Here is a 17105-nt window from a genome sequence, read left to right on the forward strand (position 1 = left end):
CAGTGTTTTTTTTTAAATCGGTTCCTATAATCCCCTCCTTTGTTGTACTTCCCTTTCTCCCCCCTCCCTTCTTATTCCCCTCTTATTGTTCTTTAAAGCCACATGGTGCTCCTCCCACCTGAACCCTTCTCCCTCCCTACCAGTCCCTTTGTTACCCTTCTACTTCTCTACAGGGTGTGAATCAATTTTCTGCCCCTATGGATCTGATTGTTCTTCTCTAAGTTGATTTCAATGCACTTAAATATTGAATAGTTCCTCTCCCTAACCTCTTTACCCTTACAGTGTATTGTTATTTTTCCCTGTTGATCCCATGTGCTTCTTTATGGAATATAAATTTATTCCTTTTTGTTTGCTTTCCTTTTATTCTTATTGTTATCTTCTTTCCCCCCAGTTTTGTATATATTTATACATACATACATACATACATACATATACATATTTATATATCTCCTCACATTTCATCCTATACAGTTTGTCCCTGTTCCCTCTATGTAAACTTCTTCTATTTACCCTGTTGGCAATAATAATTTTTAATATTTGCCAATATCTTCTTTTCTTCTTGGGATATAAATTGATTGAACTTATTGTGTCCCTTAAAGAAAAGAATTTTTTTTTCTCCTCCCATCATTCTCTTACTTACCTTATGTTGATTCTCTTCAGTTCTGGGTTTGGACAGCAAACTCTCTATTTAAGTCTGGTTTTTTCTTGATGAATGTTTGCAAGTCTACAATTTTATTGAATGACCATACTTTCCCCTGCAATAATATAGTTAGTCTTGCTGGATAGTTGATTCTTGGTTGTAGACCCAGTTCTCTTGCTTTCCTGAATATTGTGTTCCATGCCTTCTGGTCCTTCAATGTAGATGCAGCCAGATCCTGTGTTATCCTAACTGTGGTTCCCTGGTATCTGAATGGCTTCTTTTTGGCAGCTTGTAATATTTTTTCCTTGGTCTGGTAGTTTTTGAATTTGGCTATAATATTCCTGGAAGTTGTCAGTTGTGGATTAAATGTAGGAGGTGATCTGTGGATACTGTCAATTTTCACTTTTCCCTCTTGTTCAAGAATTTCTGGGCAATTTTCTCTGATAATTTCTTGTAAAATGCTATCTAAACTTTTTCTTTTATCATGATCTTCTGGTAAACCAATAATTCTTAAGTTGTCTCTTCTAGCTCTGTTCTCCAGATCTTTGGTTGAATCAATGAGGTGTTTCATATTCTCCTCAAATTTTTCATTTTTTAAAATTTTGTTTAATATATTCTTGCTGTCTTGTGAAGTCATTTTCTTCTAGTTGTTGAGTTCTGTTTTTTGAAGACTGAATTTCATCCCTTGCTTTTTGGTCATCCTTCTCTTTCTGGTCTGATTTTCTTTGTAGATCATCTTTTTCCTTCTTTGCTTCATTTTCAAGCTGGCCACTTCTGGCTTTTAAGACTTTATTTTCTTTTGTTAGCTCATTTATTTCCTTTTTCAAATTGTCTTCAGCCTCTCTTGATTGTTTTTTGAGTTCCTGAAGTTCTTGACTTAATTGAGTTTTAAATTCTTGAGTTAATTGAATTTTGAGATCTTCCAAAGCTTATGTCCAGTTTGCTGGAACTACTTCTTCTTCTTCTATTTCTGTTTCATTTGCTCCCTTTTCACTTCCTTGAAAGAAGCTGTCAATTGTCATTTCTTTTCTCTTTTTATGTTGCTTACTCATGTTTTTTCCCTTGCTTGTTCTGTTAGTTTAAGTAGATGTATTTAATGATCTTTGATGAAAGATCTTCCCCCCAGGGGCAAAGGTTTGTAGTTACTTTCTCTGCCCTTGGAAGACTTCTCAGTCTGTCCAATTGTTGGGATTAATCCTGTATTGATTGGATTAGTCTGCCCTGAGGCTAAAACCTCAAAACCTAGAGGGGAGAGAAAAACAAACACACAAACCCCCCCAAAAAGGTGGGGTGACAAGAAGGATGTTTTCTCTGAACTGAGCTCTCCAGCAGGGGTGTCCCCCTGCACTATCTGCTGTGTTTGATGTGATTTTCTTTCCTCTTGAAGCCCTGAGTTCTCTATCTCGGTATGAGGAAGCCAAGCTGTCTGCGCTCTGGGGTTTGGCTCTCTCTCTCTCATCTTCTGGGCATTTTTGCTGTGTTTCTCTGGTTTTCTCCTCCAGTCACCTCTTGGGTGCCTGTGTTTGACTCCCTGAGTCTTATGCCAGCAAGGCCCTCTCTCCTGACCAGTGCACCCACTGGCCCTGAGATTTCCCGGCTGCTGGAGATACCACACAGCACATGGGGGAGGCGTTCTGGGATCCTGGGATTCCCCTTCTATGCCCTCAGTCCCGATAGTTCAAGTATTAAAGCCTTTTTCTTGCCTTACCCCTTTAGTTGTGTTGCAGTAGGGTTCCCCCTGCTCTGTCCCATTATTAGATTTGATCCTCTTTCTTCTCGAAGCACATTGTTTTCTATCTTTGTGTGTAAGGGTGCGGAGGTTGTAAGATTCGCTCTGTCTACACCACCATCTTACATGAACTGAGACATTGTATCTTTAGCGTAGTGCTCATCAGTTATGAATTTTTGGTCATATTAGCAGCAATTCACATAACAACCATAAAATTCTGAGCAAGCGTTTTTCACATATATGCCATTTTTAAAGTCCTGTGTGCTCCTTGGCTAATTTTTGCAACCTATATCTTTATACAGATTAATATTTAATCAAACTATGAACTAATATCTGGAGGTTTCTCAAGCTATATTCCCAAAGTTCATGTGAGGTAACTTTTCAATTATATATTACTCAACTCATTTTATCATTCTGTACATGGAATGTTTGCATTAATATTCCATAGTTTCAAGTAAACTGTTCAGTTTGAACATTTACTTGGTTGAACATCTCCTTAAAACCTCTGAAGTATATAATTAAAGTGTACTCATCTTTAAGAATTATCACACAGTGGTTGTCAATTTTTTGAGGTCATACTCATTTTCTATTTTTCTATTTCAGTCCCTATCAATGTGAAACAATTAAAAGCACTTCTTTTTCCTTTGTGTAGGCAAGGAAGGTGTTAATAGCTTGTGAGCAATTCATCCCAAGGTTGCCTGTCTTAATTTAGTTTTTCATTAATTAACCTTGTCTCTTATCCACCTTTAACAAATAAAAGAATTATATTTAAAATTTTGCAGGTATCAAATGCTTTATACTAAATTACTCTCAATGGATTTAGTTTGAAATCCACAACTTCCAAATAACTTTGACTAAAGTCCTTTAGTTTGTTCATTAGGCTGACTGGGTTTCTTAAGGAATGAACTTTTATATCCCCTCCTCCTTCCTACTCAGATTTCCTTTCTTTTGCTTGGAAGCCTGTTGCTGGAGCGGGCACAGCCAGGGTCTGGAATGTAGGTGGAGGGAGTGAAACTGTATCTTAAAATCTTTCTGTCTTTCCTCCCTAACTCCTTGTCTTTGTTTAATCCTATGGCTAAGCAGAGAGGGATGAAGCAAAGACTCAACAGAAATCTATAAGACACTCTCTCACACATTCATACCCATTGAAGCTGTACCTGAGGTTTCCCCCAGAAATTACTGAAATATGTCTCTTTTCAGTTACCTGGCTATGGAATTTTGGTGTCTGGTCTGACCATCCGTCAGCCTCCCCTGGATCCAGTTTGAGAACAGACAGACAGACTCACCAGCATCTGGTTCCATACTGATTAGAATTTGGTCTGACATTTTCTTGTCATGAGAGCCAGGCATAGTCATCAGATAGACTCCACTAGTTTCCATGGCTTTCTGACCCACATCCTTGAGAGAGAATTGCATACACCCTCAGACAGCTTCTCAGCTCTGGGATAGAAATATCTCTCTGGGGCCTCCATCTGTTATGGAGAACAACCTAACGCATAGACTCCCACGAGTCCAAATTATAGAAATCATTACCTTTATTACTGTCCAGCGAGGTGGCCCCAAAGGGGAATCTCACCCACAAAGGGAGAGGTGCAGAACTTATAGAAGGACAGGAAAGAGCACCAAAGGAGAGTATTTGTAGTTTTGAACAAAGCATACATATGTGTCCATATTGGGATCCTCCAGAGCAAGCAAACAATCACAGAGGTAGACTGTTTTACACTTTTAGCAATTTCTCAGGATTCCAGGGTTTATCAGTGGGAGGAGGGCATATATATCCTGCCATAAATTTAATCCTAGGGTGGACTGTGTCTGAGTCCCTGGGGGAAGCTACAGATTTCCGAGGAAACTAGCAGGTACTGCCTGAAAATTTGGTTTTTGACTTCTTCCCTGCAGGCTTCCTGGACATGCCTGGGACTGTGGGTTTTTGTCTATTACAGATTGATCAATAAGTCACATGAAATTCAGTTGCAAAGAGAAGAAGTAAAAAATGGCGCTATAAGTAAGCAGAGACAACTAGGAGCAGACACCGAAAACAATAAATTGTTTTCTAGGAGCAGACACAGAAAATAAATAAATGAAATCATGAGGTCAATTCAATCTCTACCGAAGACCAGAAAGGAAAAAAATGTCGAGCTAACTTCCTAATCAGAAATAGTCCTGGGATCAACTGAGAAAATATCAGGAATAGAGAAAGAACCAATGAACATTCTCATGATATCGAGAATGGATGAGTTGGAGTGATGGAGGATAGACACTGAGTCCTAGCAATGACACTTGGGTTCTCAGTGTCAACAGCCTTCCCCAGAGCTTTAGAACAATCACTGGGGTTTCATGCTTCTGCATATCAGGGAGGGGAATCATCACAGTGGGAGGCAGCTGCTCTTCTTCCCATTAAATGCAGGAAGACATGCAAATTGGGCTCCTCCCTCTAGGTATGAACCCAGCACAAAACCTGTGTCTGCAGCTCTGGGAAAGGAGCTTCTTCTCATGTGGTCTTTCCCTCCTAAGGACTGACACTGCACAGCCTAAAACATGGGATTTGGACTAAAAGGGATTTTCATTTTGACTATTTTGCAAGGTATTTTTAATTTTTGTTACTTTGTGTTTGAAGGAGGAAAATAAGACTTGGAAGTGATAGATCTGAGTAACTCTTGTCTCTAATGACTCTTTGTTTGCAGGTGTCCATTGTGATATTCAGCTGGTGGAGTCTGGGGGGGATGTGAGACCACCTGGAGGATCATTGAAACTCTCCTGCAAAGCTTCTGGATTTGACTTCAGCAGCTATTTCATGAATTGGGTTCGCCAGGCTCCAGGGAAGGGGCTGGAGTGGGTCGCATACATTAGTAGTAGTGGAGGTAGCACAAGCTATGCAGACTCTGTGAAAGGGCGATTCACCATCTCCAGGGACAATGGCAACAGCCTGCTGCACCTGCAGATGAATTCCCTGAAAGCTGAGGACACAGCCATGTATTACTGTGCAAGAGGCACAGTGAGGGAGATGAGTGAGAGAGCAGACATAAACCTCCTCCTTCAGAGAGTTCTTGTGGAGAATGACAGAGAGGGAACTCCAGAACACTGAGCACAAGGAGCCCAGTTACAGTAACAGGTGAAGAGTGAGGCTGACAAGTTTGTTTTCAAGGTCTGACTTTCCCCCAAATCCCAGTGAACATTTTTTCTCTATCTTAATAACTTTTTCTCTCTGCTGCTCTTTCCAATGTCCATTTTAAAATTTTATTTATTTGTGTTTTTAAACCCTTACCTTCTGGCTTAGAATCAATATTGGTTCTAAGGCAGAATAGTGGTAAGGGCAAGGCAATGGGGATTAAGTGACTTGCCCAGGGTCACACAGCTAGGAAGTGTCTGAGGCTACATTTGAACCCAGGACCTCCCATCTCTAGGCCTAACACTCAATCCACTGAGCCACCCAGCTGTACCCTCTTTTCTATTTCTGATACCCACAGGCTCAGAGAGGAGATGTATTCTTTTAATCATTTACATATTTTGCATGTGGGGACTCTAATTTCTCTGAAGTTGTCAAATATGAGGCACAGAAACAGTTACATGACAAATCAGGAATTATTGAACATTTACTACATGTATCCTGTAGTGTTTTCATATTCACTGAGCATAAGGAAATATGTTTGTGTAGGAAAGCCAGCTAGTGTCCTGAGTCAGTGTGGGGAAATCCTTTAAAAGCCTAGTTTTTAACCTTTACCTCTCAGGTAGCTACCTAAGAAGGGAAGGACGTGCTCCTCAGCCTCTTCTCATTTGAATCATGGACCAAACACTTATGAAGGAGCCGAGGCAGCACTGATCCCCATTTCTCAGAGTTTTGGTGATCCTATCAAAACACCTTTGACCTTATTCAGAAGATGCTTGTTCTGGTTTAGAAAAGCAGGATACAACTAGATTTATAGATTCTCCCAATTATTCTCTGTTTATGGAAGTTGAACAAATTCCTTTTAACTTTCAGTTTCTGAGTTAGCTTCATTTAATTAGGGTTAAAGCTGGATCATGGATTTAATACCTACCTGCACTGATTGTATTTCTAGTCCTCCTGTGTGTGTGTTTGTATATATATATACAAACACACACACATAAAATCCAACCCTCTAAATGAAGGGAATATAGCCTTCTTCTCACGTAGACTTCTCATAATATCCAAATTATATTCCTTGTGTTCCTATTAAAGAGGATGCCTTGTTTGCCTTGTTCCGAGGGGGGCCTGTGGAGGGTCTGGGGGCTGGATGTTTGGGCCTGTTTGGTGCCTACTTGAGGCTCGTGCCAAGTTGAAGCCTTGTTCCTGCTGGGCGTCCTGCCTGCCTGGAGGCTTGGGTCCCCTTGAGACCTTACTGCTGCCCTTTGCTAGGGGTGGGGCCTCAAGACTCACTTTTCTGGCTTCAGTTTTACTGGACCCTCCCTGTCATGGTGGCCTGGACTTCCTCCTTCCCTGGCTGGGATGAAGCCTGCCTTTGCTCAGTCAAACTGTTCCCACTGTGCTTCCCTCCAACCCACTGTGGGACCAATGTTTCCTGGAGCTCTCTGGGCTGCTCTGATTAGCAGGACTCTTAACTGCTTTTAAATTCATAGCTGCAGGGAACCAAAGACAACATTTCAGGCAATCTGAGAACATCACCTCAAGCTGGGAGTTGAAAATAAAGCAGAATCAAACTGTGCTACTGAAAAGCTAATATACAAAGATATTTGTGGGCAAACAAAAAGTAAAGGAGATGTCTTTACTTTTGCAATTTGGAATGAAGGTTTTGTGGAAAGTGGTCTTTCTGCTGGTATTGATGGATTTTATTTCCATGCTTTCAAAATTCCCTAGTGAAGCTATGCTGTAACAGTCATTGTCATTCCTGTGTGCAGACAACCTTGTTCTTCTGTTAGAATGTGGACAGAATAATGGAAAAAGGCTAGAGTGCGGTAAAACCCATGTAAAGTTTAGATTACTAATGTTAATTAACTTAATGATCCTTGTGTGGACTGGAATTCTGGGGAGGCTCGTACCTACAGAAATAACTCTAATGAACAGACAGGAGACTTGATAATATGGTGGCAGAGAAAAGCTGCTTTATTTGTAGAAAACAGTGGACAGTAGGGAAGGAGGGGGTAGGGGAAGGGATTCTGCCCACACAAGAGGCTTGCTTAGGGCAAAAAATGTCCTCTTTTCTCCTAGGTATAAGCATAGACTTTTATAATAATCCTGATGCAAAATTCTCCTCTTTCCTTCTGTCAGATCCTGCACAAGGGGTGTGGGGTGTGTGTGTGTGTGTGTGATGTTTGCTGTCCTGAGTGCGTGATTTTCCACATACCCATAAACACACACATGATCAAGAAAAACCCATAAATATCACAGGATTCCCAGACTAGGACAAAGAAGTACTTTTGCAACTCACTGTATTCTTTTTCCTCTTTACCTTAGTTTATAGTTTGGCTTTCTTCCCAAGGTACAGATAAACTCTTCTGAAGGCTTTTGAAAACAGATCAGAAAAGCTAAAATTTTTATGAGGGGGCAATTTTAGTCTAAAAAATAGTAATATTAAGGGATCTTGAAAATTGGGGTTAAAGGCCAAATGCTACTCTGGGAATTACACACTGAATCTCATCCCACAAAATCCTCTTCATGCCTTCACTCTTTTTTCTTTGTGTGTGTGTGTTCACTCTTTATTGTATGAATTGATCTTCAGTGTAGGGACCAGCTATATCTTTATTGATGATCTTTCTATAAGTGAAAACAGAGGTTGTAAAAATGTTCAGTTTCATGAAAGAATGATTTACAGATTCTGACAGAAGAGGAAGCAGGTATTGTCAAGAGTTGTCACAATGGGAATCCGAAGGCAACAAAGCATATTTTCATGGTCATTTGCTCACCTTTTATGGTAGTATTCATGGTGAGCAAAAACAAACAGACCACTATGAAGGTAATTTTTACTAGTTCATTACATGTTGCTTCCTAACTACTCTGCATGTTTATACCTAATTATTTACACCTTATATCCCCCATTACAATATGAGCTCCTTGAGGACAGGAGCTGTTTTTTAACTTTTTCTCTTACTACCTAATACAAAGTAATAATTCAATAAATGCTTTTAATTTTAAGTGTCATATTCCTCTCACTTAATAAATTATCCTCTTGCTTTTAGGAGATGTATCTCTGGATGTCTCATATCTCTGCTCTGTGAACTCAGGATAACCTTGACTTATCTGTGCAGTGGCTTAAGGAGTCATCAAGGTTCATAATTTTAAAGTCCTTTAGAAATATCCTTAGGAATCTGTTAGAGCAAACACTTCTCTTTAAATATATTTTCTTTAGGCATTTCCTAATGAATCACTGAGCCCCTGATAATGTTCAAGATATCTCTTTGCTTCTCAATGGACTAGGACTTTTTTTTAAAACTTTCCCTTTGCTATTTACTTAGTATCAAGCTACTTTCCAATCTTCCCAAACTAATATCTGAGTTGTAGAATTTAAAATGGACCTCATGGGTGTTACTCCTACTTGTTGGGATGAGACATTTAAAATGGATATAATGCTGAAAAAATATACCTTATTCTAAAGCGACAAGTCAGGTAAAATATAAAGGAGAGGTAGAATGTTTATTTCAAAGCCTAGCATAGGGTCAGAAATTACTACATGCTTTTCTATTCCTTTCCATTAAATGTAAGGAAATAGACTATTGTATGAAAATTCAGGAGGCAAAAAGGGAGGAATGTTGAAGAGCATTTGGGAAAAAATTGAAATGAAGGTAAGACAGACTCAATAATTTCATTCAAGATTATCCAAAACTACCTATTAAAAAAGAAGAAATGCATGAGGATTCCAACAGATTTCCACTTTTTAAAATTAAAATCTTTTTAATATGTGAGCAATTGTTTTTCTCTTCTTTCCCACTTCTTTGAAAAAAAAAACACTAAGCTATTATTAAGTACACAATCTTATTATTAAATGTGAATAGACAAAACAAACTCATATTGTCCCTATCCAAAAATATATGTCTCAACAGGAGTATTTTATGATAGAGAACTTCAGTAATTTGTGTATTGGAGAACTGGAATAGGTCCATGGGAATCTAATAACTCTTTTCTATATACCCTTCTAACTGTTGTCTGTACCTGAAAAGACAGACAGTTTATGTACTTTCCCTTGGGGCAGCTAGATGATGCAGTGAATTGAATATTAAAGGTCCCAAGTTCAAATCCAGCTTCAGATCTTTCCTAGTTTTGTGATCTTAGCTAAAGCACTTAACCCTGTTCATCTCTGTTTCCTCATTTATAAGAGAGGGCTGGAGAAGGATATAGCATTCACTTAAGTATCTTTGCAAAGAAAAACCCAAATGGGTTCACAAAGAGTTAGATGATTGAAAATGAGTGAATGGCACTTTCTTCCTAGAAAGAAAAATAATTATTACCTTGCAGGAGGAAAAAAAAGATCAGTCTCCTTAGGAGAGGACAGAATTCTGACATTGCTGAGATCTAGAGGAGTTCCTGGGGAACAATATCACTGATACCCCTATTGTTGCTACTAGTGCCATACAATGATCAGAGGTTGCACCATGAGTATTTATAGAGTTTAATTTCCTTTGTATTTTGTTCAAGTAGGATTATTTTGTGTATAAATTCATACAAGTTTCTGAAGCTTTCCTTAAAATCTATGATTTAGCTGATAGTTCTAATTATTTATTCTTAAATCTAGATATTTGACTGGTTATGAGTAAAAGGATTTCTGGCTCTGTTTTAAGATAACCTTTAGCTAGAAACTTTTCTGTTTTTGTTGATCAATTGGATCAATCAGATCAAATATGTTATCTTTATATATAAATCACTATGTTACTTCCCATGAAAGTTTCCATCTCTTGTTTTTAAATTATTTTTCAATTGTCCTTTAGTGAATACAATTTTATTATTATAAATATGGAAAGTTCAGTTAGTTTAAGTTTTAATGCCAAAGCAGAAAAATATAAATACCATGTTTTTGCTTATCAATTTCAAAAATTGTCAGAGATCTTTTCTAAAATTATATTCAGGTGCTTAACTTAGATCTTTTTTTTTCTGGTTAGATTTCAAAGGGGGAAAATTGAGAACCATCTCTATTAGAATTATACTCTCTCTTTATCCCTATATTTTGTTGAACTTTTCCTTCAATAACAAATATTATGGGTTTTTGTGAATATATATATATATATATAATATGCATGATTATTCACATATATGTATGTGCATATATTTGTGTTAAGAATTTATATCAGTCCATTGACTCTGCTGCCTTCAGCATAATATAGTTTCTGCATTTATTTTCTTTAATCAAGTTTATTTTTTCCTCCAGATTCATTTGAGATCATGCAGTTTCTCCTTCCTATAACCTCACTTAAGGTATAATAGATTTGACTCCATCCCCCTAGAATATTATTTTTTCTATGCTTTGTTCTTTTACCATCACTTTTTTTGAACAGAATTAGTCTCTAATTAAATTTTTAAACAAATATTTCCTTAATGTCAATATATATATATATGTATATATATATTTAATTATCAAAATATTTCCCTTCATACCTAGCTTTCTTCCTCTCTCAGTGAGCCATCACATATAATAATATTTTAAAACATTTTATTTTTCCCCAATCATATATAAAAAATATTTTTAAATAATTTTAAAAAATTTGACTTGCAAATTCTATCCATCTATCCCCATTTACTCTCCCTCCTTGATACAGTAAGCAATCTAATACAGATTTTACTCATTCAATCATGTCAAACATTTTTCCAAGGTACAATTTGTGTAGGAGATCTCAAAAAAAGTTAAACAAAGCATGTTTTGATCTGGATTCAGACTCCATCAGTTCTTTCTCTGGAATGTTGTATTTGGGAAGCTGTAAGATGACAGAGGTCTGTAGGATCAAATCTCTCTGATCCTTTGGTCTATGGAGAGGACACGCCCCCCCACCCACACACAAACAGGCTTGACTGAAGGGAGGGGCAAGATCTTGCTGAGAGCTCCTTCACTTCCCCCCTCCCACCAGGCAGTTAGAAAATCGGTTACAATATGGAAGTTGATCTGTTATCTTCTGGGTTCAGTCAGTAGACTAGGAAAGACTAAACTCCTAAAGATGATAACTTTTTCTAAACTATTTCCACACAGGATTGAATAGGAGAGAATAGGAGAAGCTTGATGTCTTTGAAGCTCACAGGCACAGAGGATAGATTTTACTTCTGAGCTACAAAGCAGGAGGAACTCAGTTTGAGGAGGTTGTGAGTATTTGCCAAATACGTAACTAGGCCCTGCTCCCAAATGAAAACAGGTTTAATAACAAGGTGGGAATGGGAAGGAAAGGAGAAGGAATAAGCATTGATAAGGTCTGTTATGTCCAAGCAGCCTTTCCCCCCAAAGGGGAAAGGTAACCTGAATAGCTAATCTGCTCTCTATCCCTATAAATATTCTTCCTCTATATCTAAATAACTAAAGAGAGGTAAACTGTGATGTAGTTTGAATGTCAAATCAAGGTAAAGCAGATTGGCAGCTAGGAACTAAAATGGCTTTGCTCAAATTCAAGCCTCAAGCCCCAAGAGCAACCCAGGACCCAAGACCCAGAAAGCAACTACCTTAATTGCCATAAGTGCCCCCTCTCTCAGAGTTTTCGGGGACCCTCTGGAATTCTGAGCTGTAGCTTGAAGCCCCCCCACCTTTGCAGCTGGAATCCCTCTCTGCAATATGAATCTCACAGGAAGCAGATGGCATTTTTCATCATGTGTCTCTTGGATTGGCTTAGATCAATGTATTGGTGAGGATAGCTACGTCATTCATACTTGTTCATCAAACAATATTACTGCTGTTGTGTACAATGTTCTTTTGGCTCTGCTTACTTCACTTTGCATCAATTCATCAAGTCTTCCAGATTTTTCTGAAATCATCTTGTTCATCATTTCTGGGAATTCACTGATGGCTTTTTCAATTTATTTTTCTGAGATTGGACTCTATAAATATTTGATTTCCTCTTTTGTTAATCTGGACAATTTATATTTTTGAAATATACCTATATTTCCTGCAGATTATCAGATTTACTGTAATATAATTGAGAAAAATAGCTCCTAATGATTGCTTTAATTTCCTCTTCACTTGAAGTGAATTTACCTTTTTCATTTCTAATACTTATATTTTAATTTTCTTCTTTCATTATTAAAATCAAATTAAACATTACTGTATCTTGTTTTTTTTCATGAAATAAACTCCTAGCCTTATTTATTAGTTCAATAGTCCATTTAATTTCAATTTTATTAATTTCTTCTATGATTTTTAGGATTTTCAATTTAGCCTTTGATTGTGGATTTTAAAATTTTGTTCTTTATCTGGTTTTTTAGTTGCATGCCCAATTCATTGATCTGCTTTTCCTCTATTTTTTTGCTAAAAGCATTTGCAGATGTAAATTTCCCGAGTGCTGATTTGGCTGTATCCTGTAAATTTTGAAAAGTTGTATTTTCATTATCATTTTCTTTGATTGTTTCAATTATTTGTTTGATGATCTGTGTTTTGGGTCATTTAAGGTCAGGATCTGTGGTCTGAATATGACCATCTATAACTGAAAAAATAGAGGCTCCCAACCTTCCTCCTAGAAAGAGAGGAGAAGTATTATCTTGCTGGAGGCAAAAATCATCAATGGGATTAGGAGAGGACAGGGTCCCCACAATGCTGAGATTTGTAGGACCTCCTAGAAAATAAATGTTACTACGGCTTCTATTGCTACTACTGGTTTCAGAGTCTGGGGTTGAATAATAAGGAACGAACACAGCTGTCAAAAGAGTTTAATTTCCTTTTCTATTTGGCTTCAGTAGGGTAATTTATTTACAAGTAAAACCATGCAATTAGCTGAAACTTTATTTATAATATATGCTAATGAATCTGATTCTGAATTATCTAAAATAACTGAGAGAGGTAAACTGAGTCCCATTGTTACAATAACAATAGCACTTATTTTCTGAAAGCATGTAGCTGGAACTAAGAAACCCTAGACTGAATTGCTCAAAGACAGGGTGTAACAGCACCATAATTGCAGTGTTTTTGAGGAAAGTGGGATTTGGGAGGTTTAAAGGAAGAGTAAGTCAGTGCCTAGACACAGACATTGCCTAACTCAAATCATATCAGCTCTGTGATTTGAGATATGCTTCATTCTTTTGGAGTCACTGAGACACTTTCTCAAAGTTTTGGCATTGTGTCAGAGATATCACTTCCCATCCCATTCTTTGGTTATTGGATTCCCTTCCTCCTGTATCTGGCATCTGAAACACAAAGTAAGAACTAACTTCTTTCTACATGTATAATTTAGCTGCTACTTCCATTTTTTATAACTTCCTTTTTTATAAATTGGTTGATTAACTGGTTAGGAATAAAAAGATGTCTTATTCTCTTTTAAGATAAACATTTGCTAGAAACTTCTATGTTTGTTGATAAATTACATTAATTAGCTCAAATGATCTGATTGTGCTATCTTTCAAATGTGAATTATTTCACCTGTCTTTGGAACTTCTCATATCATCTTTTTGTCATTTATGTCATTCTAAATATGTAACCATTTGTTAAAACGAAATTTTAGTTCAGACCCATCCCTGGTCAATTAGAGTAAACTCAGGAAAAAGTTTATTAGAACATTAAAGGCAGGAAGCAGTTGAAGTGTGGCTGGAATGGAATTCAAATTGCAGCTTGCTTTTATAGATAGGAGTAAACCAATTTGTATCTGAGGGTAAGACAAATCCTGTCTGGTATATATTTTCTTTTTCATTTCTTTTTAAATTTATTTGTTACTTTAAAATACCAAGATAACATATACATTTAATCACCTGAACAGAAATAATACTCTTCAGGGCAGAAATGCTGTGCTCAGTTCTGAACTTGAGTCTAAAGCAATATCTAGACCCTGAGATCCTATCTGGATAGATTGAGTTCCAAGCCAACACACTCCTTGAGGTTCTAAGCAAACTTGCAGTGAGGTCTGTGTAGGGGTGAAAGTGAAGGGAGGAAGGTAGGAGGATTGGAGAAAGGAGAGAGGAAGGTAGAGGAAGGGAAAGGAAGGTAGGGGTCCCCAGCCTTGGTAGGGGGAAATTGATCAGAGCCCTTCAGGTCCTCCAATAAATAATCAGAGAGCAACTTTAGGGTTTTGAATAGCTAGGCTTTATTTAGATTAGGAAAGGGAAGGTCTAGGGAAACATAGGAGGTAGGAAGAAGGGGAAAAAGGCACCAAGAGAGAGATCAGGGTCTCAGGGTAGAGAGAGCTCCAGGGTATAGAGCAAGGAGCTTCCAGCATGGAGAGTGCTACTTCCAGGGTTGAGAGGGTCAGCCAGCTTCCAGGGTCTAGAGTGAAAAGGGACCAAACTTTCCCTTTTATACTTTCCCTGACACCTCCCACAAAGGAAGTGGGAGTTGTCAGGGGAAGTTGTAACAGAGAGAGTCCTGGGAGTTGTAGTCTTCCAGGGCTTATAACAATTTCAAATGACACAGGTCACTATCCAGGCCTGAAAGTGTTTGAACTTCTGATTGTAGATCTTCTGAAGTAGCTTTATCTTTTGCTTGGTGATGTTCTGATATAGACTGTGTTTCTGAATGATGGAAACTCAAGGCTAATTGATCTCCTTGGTGTTGATACAACATTATTTGGTCTTCTGACTCTTGTTCTAAACTGGGTTGATTCAAAGAATGCTGTGTAGGGATGGATTGATTTACTGGCTGTTTTTCTGGGACTGATTGATCTGTAGGCTGTTGTACTGTCATTGAATGGTCTTTCTGCAGCTGTGTTGTTCCTGGGTCTTGATGTTGAGGCATATCTTTAGCTGACTTGGCATGTGTGACATGAAACTTTAGCCCCTGGAGTTTTGGTTTTGACACCTTATGACCTCATTTGCCTAGTTCTTTGAGTAAATGCACACTGTTCCTTTGACAAATGGAAGCCGATGGTGACACCATCAGGATGTCATCCACATAATACACCATCTTGCTGTCTTTGAAGGTGATCAACTCAGGGTCTCTCTGCAAGATTTGGCAGATGATGGATGCTGAATCTACATACCCTTGTGGAATTTGTGTCCACAAAACAGATTTCCCTTGCCATGAGAAGGTGAATTGCTGTTGGCTGTCCCTGTGAAGGGGAACAGAAAAATAGGTGGAGCACAGGTCTATGACAGTAAACCATTCAGCTGTGTTTGGAATAGCTGTTATAATTGGAGATGAACTAGGAACCACTGCATAGGTCTTTTTAATGTGGTTGTTAACAGCTCTCAGATCATGTACCAATCATCATTGAGTCTGCCCATCAGGAGTCAACTTTGCTTTCTTCACAGGCATGATAGGGCTGTTATACTGTGAGAATCCATATTTTAAGATTCCTTGGTCTAAAAGACTCTCTATGATGGGTCTCACATCTTTGATAGCATACTTAGTCAATTTGAATTGAGGAATTTGTGGTGGTATTCCCTCCTTGACCTCTATTCTCACAGGTTATGCAGACAGAATTCTGCCAAATTTCGTTGGAATTTTTAATCAGGAATGTCTTGAGGAAGCTGATATTCAATGTTGGCATGCTGGTAAATTGGTATTTCAGGGATCTCTTGAGGGGTAGACATGTCCATCTTTTTGGCATTGGATGGTAGCTGCTAATTTACATAAGAGATCTCTCCCAATGAGATTGGAAAGACATGATGAAATCAACAAGAAAGTGTGATTGACTGTGAGAGGGCCCAGTTTCACCATTTTGGCTCTAAATTTTGGGACTTGTTGTGCTAGCCCTGAAGCACCCCTTATTCTCAAACTTCCCTGATATTTTCATCCTTCTGGAGCATTCTTGAGAATAGAAAAAGTAGCCCCAGTGTCAATGAAAACATCATAGACCATCCCCCCAATATTCCTACTAATCAGTTGTTCCTTTTGGCTATTAGACTTAATAGGGACTAGACATAGTACAGATTTCTGAATAGATTGTGTGCATTGATTTTGGATCCAGTCTTGCATATGGTTTTTTTTAACATTTATTAATATTCATTTTTAACATGGTTACATGATTCATGCTCCACCTTTCCCCTTCAACCCCCCCCACCCCCCCGCACACCCCACAACCATGGCCGATGCGCATTTCCACTAGTTTTGTCATGTGTCCTTGATCAAGACCAAATTGTTGGTAGTTGCATTGGTGTGGTAGTTTCGAGTCCACACCCTCAATCATGTCCACCCCAACCCATGCATTCAAGCAGTTGTTTTTCTTATATGTTTCCTCTCGTGCAGTCCTTCCTCTGAATGTGGGTAGCTTTCTTTACCATAAATCCCTCAGAATTGTCCTGGGTCATTGTATTGCTGCTGGTACAGAGGTCCATTACATTCAATTTTACCACAGTATATCAGTCTCTGTGTATAGAGTTCTTCTGGCTCTGCTCCTTTCGCTCTGCATCAGTTCCCGGAGGTCTCTCCTGTTCGCCTGGAACTCCTCCAGTTTATTATTCCTTTTAGCACAATAGTATTCCATCACCCACTTATACCACAGTTTGTTCAGCCATTCCCCAATTGAAGGACATACCCTCCTTTTCCAATTTGTTGCCACCACAAAAAGCACAGCTATGAATATTTTCATGCAAGTCTGTTTATCTATGATCTCTTTGGGGTACAAACCCAGCAATGGTATGGCTGGATCAAAGGGAAGGCATTCTTTTATAGCCCTTTGAGCATGATTCCAAATTGCCAGCCAGAATGGTTGGATCAG

At 38.3% G+C, this 17105-nt stretch overlaps 1 gene segment (V, D, J or C); it reads left to right on the plus strand.

The window, feature by feature from the left end:
* Nucleotides 1-4864: 4864 nt before the first annotated feature.
* LOC123233922 lies at nt 4865-6648 on the plus strand. The segment is given in 3 exon segments: nt 4865-4950; nt 5051-5361; nt 6592-6648. Coding segments are annotated over 3 exon segments (414 nt in total).
* Nucleotides 6649-17105: the final 10457 nt, after the last annotated feature.

Source organism: Gracilinanus agilis, chromosome 2, assembly GCF_016433145.1.
Source record: "Gracilinanus agilis isolate LMUSP501 chromosome 2, AgileGrace, whole genome shotgun sequence".
Classification (NCBI taxonomy): domain Eukaryota; kingdom Metazoa; phylum Chordata; class Mammalia; order Didelphimorphia; family Didelphidae; genus Gracilinanus; species Gracilinanus agilis.